This window comes from Balaenoptera musculus, chromosome 14 (assembly GCF_009873245.2).
Source record: "Balaenoptera musculus isolate JJ_BM4_2016_0621 chromosome 14, mBalMus1.pri.v3, whole genome shotgun sequence".
Taxonomy (NCBI): Eukaryota; Metazoa; Chordata; class Mammalia; order Artiodactyla; family Balaenopteridae; genus Balaenoptera; species Balaenoptera musculus.
Genome location: NC_045798.1, coordinates 26,350,238 through 26,372,113, shown reverse-complemented (window position 1 = coordinate 26,372,113; position 21,876 = coordinate 26,350,238). Strand labels below are relative to the sequence as shown.

Here is a 21,876-nt window from a genome sequence, read left to right as displayed (position 1 = left end):
CTTCAGGGCACACTGGGGAGGCTGCTGGACCACGACAGGGCATGCAAATCAGCCCACTGACACGGTGGGAGGGCGGTGCTGGGCCCTAGCAGCCAGACCTTATCTTCCCAGACGTCAGCACCCCGGCCCCACAGGGCCTTCTTGAGAACAGAAGCCCGGAAATCCACATGTGCAGTTAGAGCAGGTGGCTGCTCTTCACTGAGTTATAACTCATACGGTCAAGTGCACAAATCTTACATGTATGGCTCAATGATTTTATATATATATCCCTGCAGCCTCTACCCAGACCAAGATTTAGAACATTTCCATCACCCCAGAAGGCTCCCTCATACGCCTCCCCTGCCAGTAACGCCCTCTTAGCCCCCGACGGTAACCGAGTGGGACTCTGTGGTTAATCAGTTTTGCTGTAGAACGTCAGCTATAAATGGAGTGATAGTGTGTCCTCTTTTGTTTCTGCTTCTTTTGTTAAACATTATAAGAGTCGTCCGTGTGTGCAGCAATGCTTAATTCATTGTCACAGCTGTGTGTAAGCCACTGTGTGGATAGCCACAATTAGTTTATCCATCTCCTGTTACTAGCCATTTGGGTGCTTTCATCTTTGGCTATTTCAAGGAGAACCGCTGCGAGCATTCCTGCCTGTGTCACTGGTGCACCTGAGCTCTGGTTTCTGCTGGGCAGGCACCCAGGACGGGGAACGTTTCCGTTTAGTGTTGGGTTTTTTTTGGCCGCATCGCACCACGCAGCATGCGGGATCTTAGTTCCCAGACCAGGGAGCGAACCCGTGCTCCCTGCAGTGCAAGCGCAGAGTCCTAACCACCGGACCGCCAGGGAAGTCCCCTTTCTGTTTAGTTTTAGTAGATACCGCCAGGGTTCCCGACATGGTTGTGCCGATCTGCACTCCTGTTGTGGGTAAGAGAGTTTGCCAGACCGAGGGGAGCTGACTTTGGTTGGGATTCAACCCGCGTTGGGATTCAAACCTGAATCCCAGATCCTCCTCCTCTTAACTGCACAACTTCAGCCAAGTTCCCCTCTCTGTGCCTCAGTTTCCTCATCTGGAAACTAAAGATGAGCATTGTGCCAGCCCAAGTGTTGTGAAGATGCAAAGTTAGGACTTTGTGGGAGTTCCTTGGTTGCCTAGTGGTTAGGATTCTGGGCTTCCATTGTGTGGCCTGGGTTCAACCCCTGGTAAGGGAACTGAGATCCCACAAGCTGCACGTTGCAGCCAAAAAAAAAAAGAAAGAAAGAAAAACAAAAACAAAAGAAAACATAGATAGGACTTTGTGTGTATTAATCATGCCTTTTATATTCTCTATCCTGATGGTTTGACATCTGGGGCCTTGCTGACCTTGGAGGGACTGGCCCTCCCAGTGTCAGCCAGTTCCTAGAGACAGTAACACACTTTTCAAATGCAAACCAACCATTCCTGAGTCCACACTCCCCCGACCACCTCCCCTAAGGGGCTCTCTCATTGGACCACTGCCCTCCTGCCCTGTCACCCAGGGCAAGTACCAGACAACCAGGGACGGTTCCTGTGCCCCAGAGCATGAAGGTATTCCAAACAGCCAACCCTGAGCCTGCTCACCCCACCTCACTGTTCCTTCCCTCAGAAACCACAATAGAGTCTCCCGCCCAGGGTTCCCCCTCTCTCTCTCTCTCCTGACCAGCCCTGGTGCTTTCCCATGTGGCCTCCCCCACCATGGGGTGTCATACCTCCTCCACTGCGGAACTGTAATAAACCATCTCCTCAACGGCAATCATGTCCTGATCTGCTGGCCTTACCAAGTACCTAAAAAATAATAAAACAAGTTAAAGCAGTGTGCTCTCGTTACTTTGTAGCCTTGAGAGCTCGCTTGGGGAAGGTTACAAAGCTCCCACTGTGGGTCCCACTCCAGTCCTAACACCTCCTTAGGGCACCTCCATGACACTTAAGACAAAAGACCCCTCCTCGGCGGCCCTAAAGACAAACCCCTCGGAAAACAGAGGGGTGGTCATTGGAGCTGAGGGTCCAGGCCGGGAGTTCCATGCCTTCCAGAATCTGGCTGCAGCCACTCCTGGGCTGTGTTCTGCAGGACACGGGTCCCCAGATTTTGGAAGAAAGTGCCCTGCCTGTAAGTTTGGGAAACGCTGCTCCAGGGTTTCCCCAGTGCTGCCTCTGAGCGCCTGCTGCAGGCTGAGCACCCAGGTAGCACTCAAAAGGGTTACTGCGTTCCATCCTCACGCTAACTTGCCCGTGGTGCTGTGAGCCATGCCAGCGGTGCCTCTCACTGCTTTACAGGTGTGAGCACTGAGGCAAGTCCTGTCCAGAGGCAGTGATGCTGACGAGCTGCGGGGACGATCTGGGCCTCCCCCTGCCTTCTGCCTTGAGCTCTGCCTGCAGAGGGGGGATGAATAGTCTAATCACCGGGGAGCAGTGGGAGGGCAGCTAAGAAGGAGGTATCCTGACCTGCCATGAGTCCAGAGGCCCAACCACAACCAGACGGAAAGAGGGGCAATGCAAACGCTGCACACGCTGGAAAACAATGGCAGTTTCTTACAAAGTTAAACATACTCTCTGCAGAGGACCCAGCAATCCCTCTTGCTGAGAGTTACAGTAGATAAATGGAAATGTCTCTTCACCCAGAGACCTGCGGGTGAGTGTCTGTACTGGCTTTACTCATAGTCACCCAAAACGGGAAACAATCCAAACAGCAGCAGGTGAGTGGATCCACAGACTGTGGCACCTCCAGGCAGTGGGACCCTCCCGGGTGATGAAAGGAAGGACCCATTGACACCGGTTGACGACCCCGGTGAATCCCGCACGCATGGAGCTAGGTGAAAGCAGCCGCACCTGAAAGGCTCCGCGCTGTCTGCTGCTTCCCTCTCTGTGACATGACAGTCTAGAAGAGGTGGGGGCAGGGAACACTGCAGCGCTTGCCAGGGGCTGGGGTGACCACAAAGGGGCATGAAGGAATTTGGGAGAGTGACGGAAATGTTGTGTATCCAGACTGGTGGTGGTTCTGTGAGACTTGTCACAACTGGAAAACACTCAAGAGTGTTTTGTTCACTCAAAAGTGAATTTTACTGTATGTAAACCATAACTCAATAAACTTGACTAAGAAAGGAAAGAAACAAGGACAGAAGAGAGGGAGGCTGGGAGTGAGCCCCGGGCAGGGGGCCTTGAGTTGATAGGGAGCCTGCGAGGTTGGTGAGGATCCCGCTTCTGCTACAGCCATGCCAGCACCCCACCCCCAGGAACCTCCCCCGCTTTCAGCCTGGGAGCTCTGTCTCTACTGGTGAGGGGATGTGGTCTCTGGACATCCCTGGGCCCTGAGGCTCCAGCCCCCACTAGAGCCCTGTGTCAGGGAATGTCCGGACCCTCCCCAGAGCCCGTTACCGGGATACTGGGGGGAAGGCATTTCCTGCCTAGACCTCTTGGCAGCTCCCACTCCCATGGAGACCAGCTTGGAAGGTGGGAGGGCCTGAGTCTTCTCTGATTACTCTGATCTAGCTAGCGGGAGGAAGAGGAGGCCAAGGCTCCTGGACTAGCTGCAAGGACCCCCTGGGCTGGTGGAGCCCAGCCCCAAGGGCGGCTGAGCGGGGAGCTGCACCTGGACCCACCCACCCATCACTCCCCCATCCCCGACACACACATCTCCTGCAGGGCGCCGCACGGGGTAGATCTCAGCCCCAGCTCCTTCCTTAGTCAGGAAGTTGGGGGTTGGGGGATCAAAGCCCCTACATCTGTCTCCTTCCCCCTGCAGCATGTTTATCACGGTGACGTCTGGAGGTAAGTGGGGTCCCCTGTCCCGGCAGACTGGTGGGGGTACATTCCCTCTGCCTTGAGGGAGAGTGGGGAGGCGGCGTGGGGAAGGGGTACACATGGGAAGGGATGGGAGCGTCTGCGGAGAGTCCCTTGAGGGGAAACCCCGGCTGGGTCCTGGGAAATGCGCGTGGGCTCCTCTAGGAGCGCACGGGCCACGCAGCAGCCAAGCCGTTGCCGTGGAGCAAATGTTCAAACTGTTCCATCCCTTAGCTGGTCAGTGGTCCTCCAGCTTCAGGGGGCATGAGGCACCTAAAGCTCTAGCCCCAGCTGCAGATTCCTGACCTTCTGGTGGAGGTGGGGCTGGTGCGGGGTAGGGGGTGAGGGGCTGTCAGGTGCCGGAGGTGGGGCTGAAGTGGGAGGGGAGGGTCGCGTGAGAAAGGCAGAAGTTGTGCACCCCGGTCACCGACATCTTGGGAGATGGAAGGGGGTACATTCCTAATCTCGTAGCCCCATTCCCTGCTCTGTAGGGAAGAGACGGGAGGGAGGCAGAGGGTCCCAGTTTGGGGGGAATAGAGGGTGCCATTCGTTCACCTCTGCTCCTCCCCCACAGCTGGCTGCTGGGAGCTGGTGAAACCCTGGTGCAGCCTGGTGATCCTCATCACCCACCTGAGGCAGAGGGGGCAGGTGCCCCTGGATGGTGAGGGGGCAGGGAGGGGTGCTGGGAGGACTGCTGAGGGCCCCCAGGCAGGGATTCCAGCCCTGCCCTGCCTCCCTCTCTGCTCCCCCAGCGACCATCGCCCTCCTGGCTGAGGACGGGCACCTGGTGAACCTGGGTGAGGGACTGGAAGAGGGGCCTTCCCCGGCGCCCTCCGTGGGCAGCCCCCTGCTGCAGGAGCGTGGGACCTATGTCCTAGTGCAGATCATCAGTAAGTGGGGCCCCAGACTCCCCCTGTGCAGCTATGTTGGAATATAAGAGGGGGGACAGCAGCCACAGACCACCCAAGCCCTGCCGAGCCCTAACTTTGGCCAGGACCTAGCCCTGACCTTCCCATCCAATGCCCTGTCCTGACCCCACTGTGGACCAGCAAACAGGTCCAGAGTGAGAGGTGGGGGTGGGGACCACCAGGCCAGCCAGGAATCAGCCTTCTTCCCTCTGCAGAGTGCAAGCGTGGGGCCCCCACCTGCTATGAGTCCCTCCTGGAGAAACTGGATGAGCGGTGTCCAGACCTGGCAGGTGAGTGTCACAGGAGAGCCCCAGGGGGAGGGTGTGCCTTCCCACCAGCCCCCCACAGGCAGGATTCTTGGGCCTTCCAGAGGAGCTGCGCTGGCTGTCGGGCCTGCCCCCCCTGGGCGATGGCTGGAGAAGGCGCGCCGGCACTCTGCATGGCCACCAGGAGCAAGGCCCTCCTTCACGGCCCCGAAGGGTGGGCTTCCTGCTGTCTGGGACCCACTAGCTGGGGCCGAGAGCCAGGTAAGGAGGAGACATGGATCCCTGAGGGGATGCTCATGTCCTTCCCAGGGGACAGATGTGTGTGAGAGGTGGACCCCAATGGCAACCCCCCTCAGAGACACACACGTATACCCACATGATGGAAGACACTATATCCAGAGACAGGTCCCCACCATCCCGCTGGAGGCTAAGTGCCTGCACAAGGGCAGGGAGACGTGGAATAGGGCCTGGCACACCGTAGGTGCTCAGTGCAGAGCTGCTGAATGAACCCAGTGAAGGCAGCAGCACAGCGTGTGATGGCGTTTGAAGGGCCAGCACCTCTGTTCCGGCAGGCCCCGTGACCTGGCACATCACGGCCAAGTGGCCGAGCTGGACTCAGATCCAAGGGGGTTGGCCGTGACCTCTGCCTGGCGTGATCAGGCGCAAAGGCCCAGCAGTATTCCTCTTGCAGAATCTGGAATTTCTGGGAAATTGTAAGGTCGCTGACAGAACGTGAGGCCGCCGCGGGGCTCCTAAGGTGTGGGTGTGGAGAAAGGGATCCAGAGGCAGAGATGAGAAGGGTGGAGGGGCAGGGGTCCCTGAGAGGAGACAGCACGCTCCTCCAGGGATTCCAGCCCCCAGGAGTCAGATGCCCTTGAGGCTTATGGTCACCTGCTAATGCCTCACCACCCAGTCTGGACTGCCCGAGGCTGTCAGATTACACCGGATTACAAGGTCACCTTCCCCACCCAGGACACCAGCTGAAGGTGAAGCATCCCACTCCACAGTGGGACATCCATCCATTCTCCCCCCACCCACAGAAAGTCCAATGAGAGCGGACACAGCAGGCTCAGATCTAACATAAACTATTTTAATTGCACATTTTCGTCTCGGGTCATCTGTGGGGTGAGAAACCCCCTCCTCACTTCCAGTCCCAGCTATGTGGGTACAATCTGACGTCATGGTCTGGCTGTCGGTGAAGGGGTGAAGGTGGCTGCAGGGCTGGCCCCTGAATCTGCACCAGTCTCTTCAGGGCAGGGAGCTCAGACCTGGAGAGGGAGGGCCGGCACAGGTGGAGGTCAGGCCACAGGTACAAGAGGAGGGACCACTGCTCCCGCCCCAGCAGGGGTCAGGGCCTCCCGCTCACCGTGGTTGTACTTGCATTGCTTCAGGGCCTCGCTGAAGCCCTCGCACAGGGTCAGGTCGCTCTGAGCGGTGGAGCAGTCCAGGAACTGCCTGATCTCATAGGCGCAGGGCCCCATCTGCAGGGGCTGCGGGGCAGCGCGGGCCGGGGCCTGGGGTTACAGCACAGGAAGCAGCAAGGTCAGCTTGGGGTTGGCACCCAGAAGAGAACTCCAAAGCTGGGGGTGCCAGCTGCCCCTCCTAATGCCCCCAGCCCTGCCAGGCCCAGCCTGCCCTGTTTAGCCTCAGCTGCTCCATCCCTGAAACAGGGTGAGCCCACAGCCCTCTCAAAGCCACCCTGTTGGTGCTGGTACAGACAGCATTCCCAGCTGCCTCATAACAGGTATGCTGGCAGGTGGGGGTGGGAGGTGAGAGAAGGTTCTAGAAAAGCCCAGTGCTCTGCTGGAGTATGAGCCCCACCCCCACAAGTTCTAGCACCTTCCTGCTCAGCAACACTGATCCTCATGACCCCCGACCCCACCACTAAGCCAGAATTTGGTTCAGGACTGGTGGGGTGCCCAGTGGGGGACAGGCCAGCAGAGAACAGACCCAGAGTCACTGGCTACCCTTCACCCTTGGGTGCAGGGGCTACAGGAAGGGGCTGCCTGGGAGAGAGAGAGCACGGACTCAGGAACTTCAACATCCCTCCCTTCTACTAGGGTTAGGTGACCTTGGGCCAGTCTCTGAGCTCCTAAGGGCCTCAGTTTCCCCATCTTTAAAGGGCTGGTTGGTGTCTGTCCACAGGGGTCTAGGGACCTTGGCCTCAGGGGAGGGGCAGGGAGAGCCAGCCTGTGACCAGAGGCCAACAGCAGAGCGACTACTAGGACCCTTCTTGGGCACAGTCCCCGGCCGAGGCAGCTCTGGACACCCTGGACACTCCTCGCTGGACGTTCCGGCAGCTCCCCGCTCAGTGGCCTTTAGAGAAGGCGGCCTCAGTTTCCCCTGAGCCCTTGCTCACCTGCTGGGCAGCAGCCTGGGCGGGCTCTGAGCTCCCCCCGCTCAAGGCTCCGGTCAGGGCGCTGCCCACGACGTGTCCCACAGCCGAGCCCACGGCCACTCCTGCGGCCGTGGTCGCCATCTGCGCCATCAGGCCGGGCTGGCCCGACGGGGCGGGGGCCGGGGCCACGGCCGAGGGCGGCGGGTGCGCGGGCGGGTGGGCAGAGGGCGCGGCGTTGCGGCTGCGGGATGGGAAGAAGCAGGGTTAATCCCGGCGGGACTCCAGGCCTGCGGCCCCAGGGGCCCGCAGCTCCAGAGAGGTACCCTCTCCTCCTCCCCGAGGGTGGACGACCACCGTCTTAGACACGTGATTGCGGTACCCCCCGCCCCTCCCCCGCCAAGATGGCGCAGCAGCCGCCAAGGTCACGCTGTCACGCCCTTGGGGGCCGAGCTTCCCCAGACCCCACCCTGCAGGCCCTCGTCCCGCTCCCACCTTGCTGGCCGGGCGGCCATGCTACGGCTCCCCCGGGGCATGGTGGCGGCGGTGGGACCGGCTGAGCCGAGTCGGAGACGGCGACTGTGACTGCGGTTCCGGTTCTGGGACGAATGCGGCGGCGCCTGTCACGGCAGGCGCTGCGGGGCGGGGCTGGGGCGGGGCCTCGGGGACACGCCCCCGGCCGGAGGCTCGGGACCCGGGGCCAGGCTGCACCCCCGCGGTTCACCCGGCCTCTCCGTCCGGCAGCACCCGTTGCCGGTGACCCTGCGCCCTCCCAGCTCCTGGCCCGAGCTATGTGCGCCATGGGGACACGGGCCGCTGTCGTAGGGCACCGAGGGCGTACGCAGGAGCGAAGGGCCTGGTCCTTCAAAGACCACCGCGGAGCTCTGGGAGTGGAGCTAGGGGCTGTCCCGCGCTCGGGAAGGGGGGCACTGGGAGGCCGGGCCCTGCCCCTCCCCCTCCTATCGGACCGGGCTCGCTGGCTCCGGCGTGGCCTCAGGGTCGCGGGTGGACTGGGCAGGGGAAGAAGCACCCACCCTCCGTGACGGTCCCCAGAGCTCCCGCCAGGGGGCGTCCGGACCGCTCTCGGACTCCTTCCCGGCAAAATCACTGCGGGGCGCGGGCAGCCCCCGCTGGGGTGCGACGAGGCCCACTGCGTGGCCCTCCACCCAACCCGACCCCCTGCCCCACGGATGCAGCGCCAGACTCCGACAGCGTTTACGCAGCGTGTCCCTCCCAAAGGCCGTAACCTAGAGGTGTTTGCGCAGGTTTGAATCCTGTGGCCTCGAATTTTACCACCTTGGTTCCAGGCCCAGGGCAGGGCAATGCCGAGTTTAGGACGCTTCCCAGCCCTTCGGGAACTGGAGGTTTTCATAGTCTTTTATTGCTACCCTTAGAGGGGAGAGGTCCTGACCTCTTTACCACCCCCTCATCACTGTCCCCTATGCCCGAGGGAGGCCTCCCAGCACCAGGACTGTGGGGAGGATGAAATCGCCCACAGCAAAATCATGAGGGAGGGGTCCCTCTGTGAGGAAGGGGCGGAAGGGACGGAGGGGACATGGGCAGTGCCTGGCAGGCTCAGCATGTCTCTGCTGTGTCCCAACCACACAGTCCTGTCAGCCAGCCTGGGAAGCAGGGCCCTCCCCTGACCCCCATCTGGGCCTGGGCCAGAATTTTCTCCTCTCTGCAGTGGGGGTGACCATTGGCCTCGAGGTGAGGGAAGCATGTGAAGGGTGGCTACTCTCTCCTCATAGACATGCCAGGCCTGGTCCAGCCTCCACCCCTTTACTCATGCAGCCCCTGACCACTTGTTCCCATTGCCAAACTGGCCCATCCTAGGCTGATCAGGGTCTTCCTCCTGCAGGAAGCCCTCTGTGACCAGCCCAGCTTGCTGTAACCATGGCTCTCCACTGCGGCCTGCAACGTGGGAGGTTGTTACTTGAGCTCCCATGACAGGTGGACTGCGGTTGCGCAAAGCAAGGCCATGCTCCCCTGGAGGCACTCAAGACCACTTAAGGTAGTTACACAAATATTTTTACTGTCTATATTTTCAGGTGTATCGGAAAAAAATGTATAATTAGCTCATCAAATCTATGATTTCTTGACCAATGTGGCTAAAATGAGGCTGAAGTAGGCATTTCAATTTTTAAAAGTAAATCACTTTAAATAAGAAGATGGCAAACAGCCCAGGTAGTAAAAATCACTGCTGTCTTTCCTCTCCTTGCCCTCTAGGGGTCTCTGTAGAGCCTCCCTGGAGAGGCTGTGAAGGTTCCCAGGAGTGGGACCCGGAGGGAGGGCTGAGTCAGCTGGTGTCCCTCTCCTCCCCCTCCCCACACCGCCTCCCCCTTCTTAGGCCCAGGATGGGTGCCCACAGCCTCACCCTGAGGCAGCTCAGCACCCCGCCCACCAGGACGGGAGCCACCGCCTGTGTCCTGGCTCCCCAGCATTGCCCATGATGGAGCGGATTGCCTGGCAAGGTGGTGAGGTCCATGGTCATCACAGGGAGTATATGAGCCTGGAGGATCCCTTCCAGCGTGTGGTCATCAACCCCTCCTCTGATTCTCACCTACTTATCCTCGGTCTCAGAAGGCTGGGCCGGAGGTGTCCAGAGGAGTCTGTTAGTTCCTGACCAAGGGGCAGCCTGGGCCCCCAGTGCCCCACTCAGACACTGCCCACCATGGCTTTCTGCCCGTACCCTCCCTCCAGCTGACCAGCTAGAGGGCCTTCTGACCCCTCTGCCTGCCTGCTGGTTTGGAAAAGCCTGATCTCGTCCCTCCCTCTTAGGGCTTCAGTTTCCCCATCTATAATTGTCTATGGTTCTGTGCCAAGCTGGGGTCCTGGCCAGCCGCCTCCATATGCCTCAGTTTCCTCTGGGGCACATTTTAATATCCCTTTCCTCACAGGGACTATAGTGCCATCTTCCAGATGGATCAGCTGAGGCTCTGAGGAGTGGCAGAACTTGCCCGTGGGTACCGCCACCTGTCACAGGCTAACAGGAGGTCAGAGGTCAGGCCCCCAGGGAGACCAGCTAGGGATGCGCCTTCCAAAGGTGGCCTGGTCAGGAGGGGGAGGAGTGAAACGCGGCTCCTCTCAGACTTTCCACCGCATCGGGGAAACTGAGGCCCGGAGCAGCACCGGCTGGCCAGGGTCCCCCAGCACCAGGCCCCTGAGACCGCAGAGCCGGCCCGCCCGGGAAGGACTGGGTCCGTGGGCCGGCCCCCGCCTGGCCAGCCCTCCCCGCCCACCTCCCCCACCCTGGCCGCCAGCACGGGGCGAGTGCAGAACAAAAGACGCGGGGGCGGGGCCGGGCGGGCGGGGGCGGGGCGGAGGCTATAAGGGGCGGCGGCCGGCGCGGCCCAGCAGGCCCAGCAGCCCCGGGGCGGATGGCTTGGGCCGCCCGGCTCCGCGGCGCGGCCACGCGCGCCCTCCTGCTCCCGCTGCTGCTGCTGCTGCTCCCGCCGCCGCCGCTGCTGGCCCGGGCCCCGCGGTCGCCGGTGAGTGCCCGCCGCCGGCTGGCCGCCCCCCGCCGAGGGGCGCCGGGCACGCGGGCTGGGCCCGGTGGCCGAGCTGGACCCACGGGGATGCCCGGGGTGGCCCGGCGCGGCCCCTTACCCGAAAAGCTGTCTGGGTCCCTGGGGGGCGTGATAGATAGTGAGCTTCCCGTCCCTGGAGGTGTGCAAGTGGAGCCTGCGCCGGGATCGCTCAGGCTGGTGAGCGGGACTCCGCGCCCCCCTCCCAGCTCTGGGACCTGCTCCTCGGCGCCCCGGCCGAGATACTGGGGTGTGTGTTGGGGGAGGTACAGCAGGAGTGGCTACAGGGCCCCATATTCACTGCAGGGACAAAGCCCAGCAGGTCTCAGGCTGGCGTCAGCCTCCAGATGTGTGGCCTCCGTGAGCACACCTCCAGGCTGGAGGATTAAGGAAGCGCTGGGGAGGGCAGCCGGTGCCCGGGAAATGGGGTCTGAGCCTGGAGGAGGCGCCACCGCCTGGCACCTGAGAGTGGCGATATTGGGGGGCGTGGAGCCAGGAGGCAGCATGAGTGTGAGAGCTAGTGTGTGTTATATGAGTTGGGTGAGAAAGAAGGGGCCGAGGCAGGGAGTCGAGACCCTCAGAGAGCAGGGGGTAGGGTCAGACAGGGAAGGGAGAGGAAGGTGTGATCAGAAGAGGAAGGAGGTCCCGGCATGTGTGACAGCCTGTGTGTGCCTGGGAAAACTGCACCCTCCCCTCCGGCTGGCGCTTGGGGGGACCAGTCCCAGGGGCGGCCAGGTGGGCCTGGGGTCACAGCCTGGGCAACTGCAGGCCCAGAGCCCGCTGGGTGCCCAGCCCACTCAGACGCCCAGCTGAGCATCCAGCCAGCCCAGGCAGGGATGGGAGCATTAGAGGGGTGGCAGGTAGAGTCCAGTGAGGAGGGAGGTCTGGCCAGGTTGGGCCCCTCTGTCCAGCCACGCCAGCTCTGCCCTCCCCTGCCCTGGCTATAGGAGCAGGAGAGGACAGAAGGGGTGGTGGGCACCTCAGTCCAGGGACCCTGCCTCTTTCCCAGCCCCTCCTGGTCCCCTAGACCTTGGGGCAGAGTCAGAAATCACCCTGGGTAGCTGTTGAATCCATGGGGTTCGGGTATGGGAGAGACCTGGGTTTGAACCGCGTGACCCTAGGGGAGCCCTCTGGAGCCTCAGCACCCCCGACCTGTCTTGTCTGGGTGGGTGGGAGGCAACAGTGCCCACTGCTGGGCTGAAGACTATATGAGGTGAGGCCAGGAGAGGGCTCAGCCAGGCACACTGGAGACATTGTCACCTGCAGCTGCTACTTTGCCGCTTGTGTGGGGTCAGTCGGGTCTGGGTCTGAGCTGGGCCGTTGTCTGTCACGCTGCAGATATGCAGGGAGCATTTGGGGTCGCCTCCGATTTGTTTATCCCCGGACTGCTGTTGGCAGGGCCAGAAAAGCTCTATAAATATTTATCCATCCCAGTTCACAGCCTTCAGGGTTGATGAAAGCCCCGCCGCCCAGTGGGGTGGACGCTGCCTTCCCTTCTGGAGCCAGCGGGGAAGGTGGGGGGAGATGGACCTGCCTGCCCACCAGCGGTGTGACTTGGGCAGGTTGCTTGATCTCTCTGAGCCTCAGAGGGGCATAGAATGGCGTGGTGATGCTCCCTGCCTTCCTCACAGTCTAAGCAAATGCCCTCCCCTCAGGGTCACCTCCTGCCCACAGTAGAGAGAGTAGCTATGAGTAACTGTCCCGCTGGACCAACAGCAAACAGGCCCAGAGAGGGGCACACCCGGCCTGGCCTTACCCAGCACTTTCCAGTCTGGGGTCTTCCCTCACCTCCCCTCTGCTAGGTACCTCCCATTTTCCTAATTGGAGGTTGACCCAGGGGCTGACCCCAAGCCTCTAGCTCAGCCAGGAGGCTGAGTTCCCCAAGAAATTCCTCGAGTATGTTTGAGGCTGTGGTTTGGTGCCCGCCAGAGAAGGGTGGGGTGAAGGAGCTAGGCACCCTCCCCAGGGCAGGCTGAGGGAGGCCGCTGGCCAAGGAGGAGGCGGACCTTCTCCGAAGAGGCGCATTTCTCAGGAATGTGGGTTTTGGAGACAGGCCAGAGCTGGGGGGATGGGGGGCTATGGGTGGGGAGGCATGAACCCCAGGTCTAGGCCCAGCTCTTGGCTGACTTGCTGTGTGACCCTGAGCCAAGACCTTGACCTCTCTGGGCTCTGTTTCTTCCCCTGGGAAATGGGGTGAGACCTGCTCCCCAATCCCCCAGGGCTGTAGATGAGGCCAGGCGTGGTCTATGCCCACCCCCCACCTCACTGCCTCCCAGCCGCCCTGGGGGGACTGGCACACCCATCTGAGGAATCAGGTTGCTGCGTGCCAGGCCTTGCAGCTAGGGAGGGCCCCTGGCCCCAGGCCGGAAAGGACTTGGGAAGACAGAGTGCCGGAGGTCGGCAGGGCAGGGAGCATGTGTCCCATCCCAGCAATGGGAAACTGAGGCCAAGAGCCCTTAAATGGTGGCTCCAAAAAAAAGACCCCACTGCCCAGGGGCCTTGACCCTAGTGCCTCCTGCTCATTCGCTCTCCAGTACCAATGAACGTGATCTGGGCGGGGAGCAAGAGGCCCCTGGCTTGTGGGTGGACCCAGCACGAGTCACTCTTCCTCTCTGGGCCTGAGAGCTCCCTTCTAGCTGCAACTCCTTTGTTACGATTTAAAGTCTGGAAACTTCAGGGGAGCTGTAGGGAATTGGGTGGAGCAGATTCCCAGGTGTGGGAGGGGAGGGCCCACGGGGCAAGAAGCCAGACCAGGAAGAGGCTCTTCTCTGCACCAGACGCTGCAGTGGGCATTACAGATGGAGGTCATTTAGCCCTTTGCCATGGCGCCATTCCCATTTGACAGATAGGAAAGTCGAGGCTAAGAGAGGACAGTGACTTGCCCAGGGTCACTCCATCCAGGGTCTCCACAGCACAGAACTGGGCCTTCTGAATCTCAGCCCGTGGCTCTTTCTGCTGCACTGACAGTCCCATGATCCAGGAGTCCTCGTGGGGGATCCATGAGAACTTGGTGCCTCGTGGGGGCAGGAAAGGAAGGCACACCCACCCTCCCTCTGTGGCTGGCTGCTCAGGCCTCACTGGGGGGGCAGAGGAGGGAGCAATTTCTGCTCGTGGGCATAAACAGCTGGCAGGCTGGGCTCTGGGCTGTTTGGGGCTCCCAGGAACGACGCAGCCCTGGCCTTCCTGGGGAGGGTCCTCAGACCCTGGCCAGGGTTGGGGGGAAGGAATCTATTTATCCTGGAGGTCTACGGGCTAGACCTTCCTGGGGAGGGGAAGGTGCAGGCCGTCATGGCTCGTCACATAAGTCTGGGGTCCACATCCTTGATGTGAGACCTGGCATGCATATCCTCCCCAACTTATGCCGGGGGTGGGGGCGGGGAGGTTCAGTGAACCTGCCTCCAGAGTGCCTGGGAAGTGGCAGGTGCTTAATCATTTCCCCTTCCTCCTCTTCTGTCACCAAGGTGAGGCCAGCCTGGGTCCCTCCTCCAGGGGTAGGGTGACCCCAGCCTGAAGAGCAGAGCAGAGTAGCAAGTAGGGGGTGGGCTGTGAGTGCAGACAGCCCGCCACCTGCCAGCTGTGCCCCCCGCAAGTTGTTTAACTTCTCTGGGCTCCGGGTCCTCACCTGAGAAATGGGGATGATGACTGCAGAGATGGTGGGAGGTCCCATCAGGGGCTGAGAGCGTGTCTGTGGAGCAGTTGGCAGCGTCCTAGCCTAGATACGGGTGAGCTGCAACAGCCATCAGTACTTAGTACTGGCACACTCAGTATGGCTGGGCTCTGTCAGGTGATCAGCCATTCAGGAAGCAACTCTGAAATGGGGAAAACTGGCCCAGGGCCTCACACCCCAGAAGCTCCAGGTGTCTAGAAGACCCCTTCATCATGGGGAGTCCTTGGGGGTTGAGTGGCTCCAGGGGGTTGAGTTCTTGGTGGCTCTGGAATCGGGAGCTGGGGGGGTTGGGATGCTCATCAGAGCTCTGGGGCACCCAGGGCCTGGGAGAGCCGCCAGAGGCAGAGGCCGAGGGTGGGGCCCGGGTGGCCCGGCTCCTGCCCCAAATATGGCTGTGGGGAGGCCACAGCGGCCCTGACCAGACAGGCCCAGACTAGACAGGCGCTGAGTCTCTCAGCAGACGGCACTGCTCTGTGCCTCTCCCCCAGCTTTACTGTGTCCCAAACCGGGCCTTCGCCCCCTGCCTGGGATGCCAGAATCCTCACCTGGCCCGGCCATGCCCTTGCTGGGTGACCCCGGTGGGTCTCTCTACCTCTCTGAGCTTCTGTTTTTTCCATGCATGAGAACTGCGACCTCCATCCTGGGACTCTCGGAGGGTGGGAGCTCCAGGTCAGAATCACTGTTTGTGGTCCAGGGGCTCTGGTACGGTGGGGCTGGGTGTCTGGTAACTGTCTGCCCCCCATACCCCCGTGGAGGGGGCAAACAGAGCACATCTAGCCCCGCCGTGTACCCAGCCCTGGCAGGGCGTGAGCAAGACTGCCCCCAGCAATCAGACCTCAGTTCCCAGTGCCCTTTGCACTTTGTGTGCACTGCCTGATTCATCCTCAGATCCACGCTCTGGGGAACTATCGTCCCCATTTGTCAGCTGAGCAAATTGAGGCAGGACTGCAGCCTCTCCACGCTGGGGAGTGGCTGCCGTGGCTGTCCTGGGCAGGAGCCAGCTCACGTAACTGGAGAGGGCAGAGTGGGGGCCGGGGGCTCCCAGGAAGAAAGGGAGGTGGAAAGGTATCTGCTGGGGGGGTGGAGGGGGAGCTTCCCTGGCCTTTCCTTGGAAGCTTTGTGGGGTCCCTTCCTGGGTGTATGTGAAGAGTACAGTCAGGGCTGCACCCCAACCCAGTCCTCACCAGCCCAAATGGTGGGAGCAGGTGCCCGGCAGCCCAGGCCCTCCACAAGGGGGCAGGAGGCGGTAGGAGGCCTTGGAATCAGCATCTGGACGCCAGTCAGCCTGTGCCAAAGGCCCTGCTGCATGACGGCCTCAGCTTGGCCATCGACACGGCCGGCTGGGGTCAAGTGAGGGTGCGCTGACCGTCCACACCTCTGACCGTGGGCCACCAGGACCCAAGGCCTGAGCAGGCCCCCGCATCCTCTCTCCTGCACAGGATGCCCACCGCCGCCACCCAGTGAGGAGGGGGCCGCAGCCCTGGCGTGAAGCTCCTCCCAGCAGCCCGGCACCTGCCCCGACTGCCCAGGAGGCCCCTCAGCCTGCCGCCGGCCCCAGACCTCCCCGCTGCGGCGTGCCTGACCCGCCGGACGGGCCAAGCGCCCGCAACCGACAAAAGCGGTTCGTGCTGTCGGGCGGGCGCTGGGAGAAGACGGACCTCACATACAGGTAGGGCCAGGGGCTGCGAGCAGGCTCTCGCCCTCCACCTACCGCCCTCACCCTGCTTCTTGAGACACAGTTGTGCCGGATCCCCACGGTAACAGGCTGGTGTATCCACTGGCCCCTGAGCCCCCTGGGTCAACACCCCAAACCCACACTTAGATGCCCACACAGATGGTACCCCCTGCACCGATGCCCTCCCTCAGCAGAGGAGTCTCAGCACATGCCTGGTCACACCGTAGACATGTGGGGACACAGCCTTCAGTCAGCCAGGCAGCCTCTGTGGGGATGCACTAAGGGCCAGGTCCTGGGATTCTGTGGTGAATGAGGCAGACACGGCCCCTCCTCTCAGCGAGCTAGGTGTTATCCACACCGGGTTCATATCTATCGCTGCAACTTGGGATCCGAGCAGGTAGGGAGCAGCAGTGGCAGGACAGATAATAGCTCAGGTGACCTGAGGCCCCTCGGGGTGATGCAGCGGGGCTCATCCTGGGAGAGAAGGTGTGAATACTGGTGTGGTGCCCCGAGGCATTGGAGCCGAGACTGCTGGGGGCTCCGGAAATGTCCTGGGTGGGGAGCTGGGAACCAGGAGGGGGCAGGTCTAGGGCCCAAGGTCTCCCCACAGTGAGCAGTATAGTCAGGTCTAGAAGGTGGGCCTTGGGGCTCCTGGTCCTGTGTTCTTTCCACCCAATGCAGATACCCATGGGCACCTGAGGACACAAACCCACACAAAGATGTGCCCATGTGGCAGAGGGACTGGTGTGCCACATCTGAGGCCCAGAGCACACCTGGCCTGTGTCGTGCATGCCTGCTCACCGACTGAGCAGCATCCAGGGGCAACTCCTGGCCCAACAGCCATCAGGGGCTGACGCTGCCCCATGAGCCAGGTCCAGGCCCCTCCTCCTCCCCCAGGATCCTCCGGTTCCCATGGCAGCTGGTGCGGGAACAGGTGCGGCAGACTGTGGCAGAGGCCCTACAGGTATGGAGTGATGTGACGCCACTCACCTTTACCGAGGTGCACGAGGGCCACGCTGACATCATAATCGACTTCACCAGGTGAGCCAGTGGCCGGGGACCCCTCTAGGAATGAGCCCCACCCATCAGCAGCCATTGACTCTGCCCCCACCCCCCTGCAGGTACTGGCATGGGGACAACCTGCCGTTTGATGGACCTGGGGGCATCCTGGCCCACGCCTTCTTCCCCAAGACCCACCGAGAAGGGGATGTCCACTTCGACTATGACGAGACCTGGACAATCGGGGACAACCAGGGTATGGGCTGGGGACCCACTTTCCAGATGGGGCTACTGAACATCATAGAGAATGGGGACTTGCCGAGGTCCCTGAGCTGGGCCCGCAGCTCAGTGTCTTGCTGCAGGAGCTCGGGGATTGCTGGGCTATCTCCCTTTTCCAGGCACAGACCTCCTGCAGGTGGCAGCCCACGAATTTGGCCATGTGCTAGGGCTGCAGCACACGACAGCTGCTAAGGCCCTCATGTCCCCTTTCTACACCTTCCGATACCCGCTGAGCCTCAGCCCAGATGACCGCAGGGGCATCCAGCACCTCTACGGCCGGCCTCGGCTAGCCCCCACCTCTAGGCCCCCAGACCTGGGCCCCGGGGCCGGGGTGGACACCAACGAGATTGCACCTCTGGAGGTGAGGCCCAGGAGGGTGGGGAGGCAGGAGGTGAGGCCCTGCTTCCAGCCCCGACCCCCACTGCTGGCCTCTGTGGCTCCAGTGCAGGCTCTTTCTGACTCTTCTCTCCTACCCCAGCCAGACGCCCCACCAGATGCCTGCCAGGTCTCCTTTGATGCAGTCGCCACCATACGCGGCGAACTCTTCTTCTTCAAGGCAGGCTTTGTATGGCGGCTGCGCGGGGGCCGGCTGCAGCCCGGCTACCCTGCGCTGGCCTCGCGCCACTGGCAGGGGCTGCCCACCTCCGTGGATGCAGCCTTCGAGGATGCCCAGGGCCACATCTGGTTCTTCCAAGGTGAGTGGGGGCTGGAGGTCACACTTCAGGAATATCATGGCCAAGGGTAGGGTCAGACGGCAGACATGATGAACAGATGGAGGGTGCCCCGAACTCTTGGGGCCAAGGAAGAGTATGGCTCACTCCTCTGGGGACAGCTGGGAGGCTTCCTAGAGGAAGCGGCTCTCGAGGTTGGAGTAGAATTGAAGGTATCACACCCCATGGAGCATGTGTGATCGTTACCCCTGGTCTAGAGACGAGGCTCCGGGGCTCAGAGGTGGTGAAGTGACCTGCATGAGGGCACAGCTTGGAAAAGGCAGAGAGGGGTGTGATCTGGGTCTGGCAGAGACGAGAGCCTGGAGCACTGCAGGCGGCAGGGACTTCACAAAGGCCCAGCTGGGGCCTGCTGCGGCAGGGCTGGGCCCAGGGATGGGCAGCAGGTGCCTGTCCGGGGCAGCCAAGTGCAGGGAAGGAGCAGGAGCCAAGGCGGCCTCTCTGCTGCTTAGAGTAAACTTTCCCATGTGTACCTCCCAGTGCCTGCATTGCCCAATGTCCTACTTGGGGGTGGGGGGTGCCAAGCAGGCATTGCTGGCCTTCATGTTTTACGGACAAGGAAACTGAGGCTGGGAAAGTCCGTGGCCATGGTGGTGGCTGGGCGGGTCCACAGTGGCTGGATGTGGCAGTTGGGCAGCTCATTGCAGCCTCCATTCTCTAACAGGAGCTCAATACTGGGTATACGATGGTGAGAAGCCAGTCCTGGGCCCCGCGCCCCTTTCTGAGCTGGGCCTGCTGGGGTCCCTGGTCCACGCCGCCCTGGTCTGGGGCCCCGAGAAGAACAAGATCTACTTCTTCCGAGGCGGAGACTACTGGCGCTTCCACCCCAGCACCCGCCGTGTGGACAGCCCCGTGCCCCGCCGGGCCACCGACTGGCGAGGGGTGCCCTCTGAGATCGACGCTGCCTTCCAGGATGCTGACGGTGCGCTGGGGGTGGGGTGGCTGGGGGAAGCGGGGTGGCGGCTGCATCTCCCACCGGTGGTGGCTGGGCATCAGCTCTCATTGCGGGTCCTCTGCCTGGCAAACTGCCTCTCCACCCCCTCCTCGTGCCAGGGCAGTGCTAGACCCCTGTGCTGCAGATGAGGAGACTGAGGGCCAGAGAGGTGCAAGGACTTGCCGAGGTCCCTCGGTCATGCCTGGTGAAGTAATAACTGCTGCTTGCTGAGGGCCAACGAGGCTCTGGGCACAGTGCTGAGCTCTGTACACGTCTCATGTGATTTCCTGATGTAGCATCTGTTATGAACCCAGTTTCCAGAAGAGCAAATAGAGATTCAGGTGGTGAGGTCCCTAACCGGGGCCACCAAGGTGGACAGAGCCAGGACCTCCACCCAGGCAGTCCCTGCTTCTAGCCGAGAGCCACCTGCCTCCTGTGATCTTGAAGCAGTAGATCTGGGACTCACAGTCCAGCGCTCTCTCCCATGTCCTCCCTTTGCTTCTGTGCTCCCCCACATCGGGACCTGCTGGGAGAGCTGTCTTGTAGTGGCCTCGGGCTCCTGGGCTCCAGGTCGCCAGTGTCCCTCATCTGACTCAAGGCGCAGGGGAGGTGGTGAGAGGGGCGGGATTTGCTTTCCTGAGAGGCAGGAGTTGGGCCTTTGAGGCTCTGGCCTCTGTCAGGCTGGGTGGTAGCTCAGACCAGCCCCTGGGGCAGGCAGAAGGGCTTGCCCAAAGGGAGGTTTTGGAAGGGACACCCTGGGGTCTACAGGTTTTAAGGAACTCAGCAGTGGCCAAGGTCTGCCCACCGGGACTTCCCCCTGTGTCCACTCGCCCGGCCTGACCCTCCTGTCTCCTCAGGCTATGCCTACTTCCTGCGAGGCCGCCTCTACTGGAAGTTTGACCCTGTGAAGGTGAAGGCCCTGGAGGGCTTCCCCCGCCTCGTGGGCCCTGACTTCTTTGGGTGTACCGAGCCTGCCAATACTTTCCGCTAACCACGGCTTGGATGTCCTCAGGGCCGTTAACCCCTGCCAGGACACTGACATCGGTTGGAGACCATGGCCATCTTTGTGGCTGTGGGCACTGGGCGCGGCATGGAGCTGTGCGTACTCGGGGGGGGGGGCGTGCACTGCCATCAGGACTGCGGGGAGGGCCGCGCGGGTCGTGGCCACTGCCAGTGACTGCCTCAGACTGGGCAGGGCAGCTCCGGCATTAAGGGTGAGGGTGGCCTCAGGCCAGCTCCACCCAACCTATGCAGGTCACGGTCAAACCCAGCTGCCCTGGGTCTCTGTCCCCATCCCTCAGGGTAGCACCTCAGCAGGGCTGGGGGAGTTGGAGCCCTCACTGTCCTGGCTGTGGGGTCCCACAGGGTGCTGGCATGTGGGTCCCAGGGCACTGTGCCTTCTGCCTTTTCCTGAGAAGTCGGCTCTGGGTAGGTGCTTGGAACTGGCTGCCTTCCAGTTGGTGGTTCTGGAGACCTGTTCCCCAGGATCCAGGGCACAAGGGCCAGGCAGCTGGGGAGGGGGGTGCTTCCTGCCAGAGACCCTGGGACCTGGAGGCCCCAACATACCTCAATCCTATCACGGGTCGGATCTTCTCCAGCCCTCACCCCACACCAAGCCCTCCAAAGCCATGTAAATGTGTACAGTGTGTATAAAGCCTTTTCTTTCTCTTTTTTTTTTACTGAGGACTGCCATTAAACATGGTCATTTTCTACCTGCTTGCCTGGGGTGTCTCTGTGACTGCAAGGCCAGGATGGGGGGAGAGCTGGGCCAGGGAGGTGGGAGGCCTGGCTGGGGACCTGCTCTGCCCTGGGAGCCAGGGTTGCAGCCCACCCCACCCCCAAGCCCCTGGTCCTCGGGGCCGGGTGCCCTGCTTAGGGCTTCTCCTCATCTTGCTGGATGCCTGGAGTGGCTTTATAATCTGTTCCCTGCCTCCCCAGTGGCCCCTCATACCCTCCTCCACCAAGTGGTGGTCGCTCTTTCTGATCATGCCACGCTCCAGCCCCTATCCTGCCGCTGTCGAGACACAGAACAAAACTCATGGTTACCACCGCCAACCATTCCTAACTCTCCAGGGTCTCCTCGCCTGCCACCCAGCCCCACGCGAATGTTCTTCGGAGTGGCACCTACCACGACTGCCATTTATCAGATGGAACCATAGGAAATTGTCAGCAGTGGGCCGTTTTTGACCTACTGCAATTGTTCAACCGGATACACGGATGCTTTGATGCTTTCCTGTGTGTCAGGCCCCGCTCCAGCTGTAAGCGCCCCAGGACAAGGCTGTCTGGCTTCAGTGCACCGGGCTTGTGGCAGGCATAAAGCGCAGAGTTAAGGAGGGAATGGAGACGGTCCCCTCGCCCCTGCCAACCCCAGCACTCAGAGGATGCACCAGCCAAACCAAACACCACCTGGGCCTTGAAATCCTGCAAACCCCATCCCCAAGGCCACAGGAACAGTGTGGGCCCGGAGCTGGGATAGCGGTCCCTTAGCCCTCCTATCTGCTCAGCTGCACTGAGTTCTTGGGCCGAGGAAACTGAGGCATATGTGCTTCTGGCCTCCTCCAGGCCTTCAGGCCTCGCCTCGTTCCTCCTCACTGGGCTGAGTTACAGTCCCAGCTGTGAGACTGGGAAGACCACCGCCTGAGTCAGGGCCGCGGTTGCTATTTGTGTCCGTGAGAAATTTTCCCTGGTACCTCCACTTGAGAGGCGGCCTGGGAGGAAGAGAAACGGGTCGAGACTCCTTTAAGGGGCACGCGGGGGCGCGCCCGGCCTTTTGTCTGGGC

The 21,876-nt window shown here is 61.5% G+C and overlaps 3 protein-coding genes across 4 annotated transcripts; 2 read left to right on the top strand and 1 right to left on the bottom strand.

Moving 5' to 3' along the window:
- Nucleotides 1-3,741: 3,741 nt before the first annotated feature.
- On the top strand, nt 3,742-5,196 carry C14H22orf15 (chromosome 14 C22orf15 homolog). Its single transcript, XM_036823436.1, has 5 exons — nt 3,742-3,766; nt 4,353-4,439; nt 4,531-4,668; nt 4,902-4,976; nt 5,057-5,196. The coding sequence occupies exons 1-5, from the start codon at nt 3,742-3,744 to the stop codon at nt 5,194-5,196; spliced, it is 465 nt and encodes a 154-aa protein (XP_036679331.1).
- An 825-nt stretch (nt 5,197-6,021) lies between these two features.
- CHCHD10 (coiled-coil-helix-coiled-coil-helix domain containing 10) lies at nt 6,022-7,939 on the bottom strand. Its single transcript, XM_036874726.1, has 4 exons — nt 7,783-7,939; nt 7,312-7,531; nt 6,319-6,466; nt 6,022-6,220 (listed from the first exon to the last, which is right to left on the bottom strand). Exons 1-4 carry the CDS (start codon nt 7,821-7,823, stop codon nt 6,201-6,203), a joined length of 429 nt encoding a protein of 142 aa, XP_036730621.1. The 5' UTR covers nt 7,824-7,939; the 3' UTR covers nt 6,022-6,200.
- A 2,524-nt stretch (nt 7,940-10,463) lies between these two features.
- MMP11 (matrix metallopeptidase 11) lies at nt 10,464-21,680 on the top strand. Of its 2 annotated transcripts, none has more exons than XM_036874722.1 (8): nt 10,464-10,778; nt 15,921-16,150; nt 17,054-17,197; nt 17,278-17,411; nt 17,554-17,795; nt 17,917-18,129; nt 18,827-19,084; nt 19,954-21,680. In XM_036874722.1, exons 1-8 carry the CDS (start codon nt 10,668-10,670, stop codon nt 20,002-20,004), a joined length of 1,383 nt encoding a protein of 460 aa, XP_036730617.1. In that variant the 5' UTR covers nt 10,464-10,667; the 3' UTR covers nt 20,005-21,680. The 2 variants fall into 2 exon arrangements, with proteins under 2 accessions (XP_036730617.1, XP_036730616.1); XM_036874721.1 differs by having other exon boundaries at nt 17,913-18,129.
- The last annotated feature ends 196 nt before the right edge of the window (nt 21,681-21,876 follow it).

What these genes read in the sequence shown, in the direction of transcription:
- C14H22orf15 (XM_036823436.1), top strand. Translation starts at nt 3,742, where the DNA reads ATGTTTATCACGGTGACGTCTGGAG. An exon ending in TATCACGGTGACGTCTGGAG is followed by an intron (nt 3,767 to 4,352) that starts GTAAGTGGGGTC and finishes CCTCCCCCACAG; the next exon opens with CTGGCTGCTGGGAGCTGGTG. An exon ending in GCGGTGTCCAGACCTGGCAG is followed by an intron (nt 4,977 to 5,056) that starts GTGAGTGTCACA and finishes TGGGCCTTCCAG; the next exon opens with AGGAGCTGCGCTGGCTGTCG.
- MMP11 (XM_036874721.1), top strand. Translation starts at nt 10,668, where the DNA reads ATGGCTTGGGCCGCCCGGCTCCGCGGCGCGGCCACGCGCGCCCTCCTG. An exon ending in CCCGGGCCCCGCGGTCGCCG is followed by an intron (nt 10,779 to 15,920) that starts GTGAGTGCCCGC and finishes TCTCCTGCACAG; the next exon opens with GATGCCCACCGCCGCCACCC. An exon ending in CCACATCTGGTTCTTCCAAG is followed by an intron (nt 18,130 to 18,826) that starts GTGAGTGGGGGC and finishes ATTCTCTAACAG; the next exon opens with GAGCTCAATACTGGGTATAC.
- CHCHD10 (XM_036874726.1), bottom strand. Translation starts at nt 7,823, where the DNA reads ATGCCCCGGGGGAGCCGTAGCATGGCCGCCCGGCCAGCAAG. An exon ending in ATGGCCGCCCGGCCAGCAAG is followed by an intron (nt 7,532 to 7,782) that starts GTGGGAGCGGGA and finishes CCCATCCCGCAG; the next exon opens with CCGCAACGCCGCGCCCTCTG. An exon ending in CCCAGGCTGCTGCCCAGCAG is followed by an intron (nt 6,467 to 7,311) that starts GTGAGCAAGGGC and finishes CTGTAACCCCAG; the next exon opens with GCCCCGGCCCGCGCTGCCCC.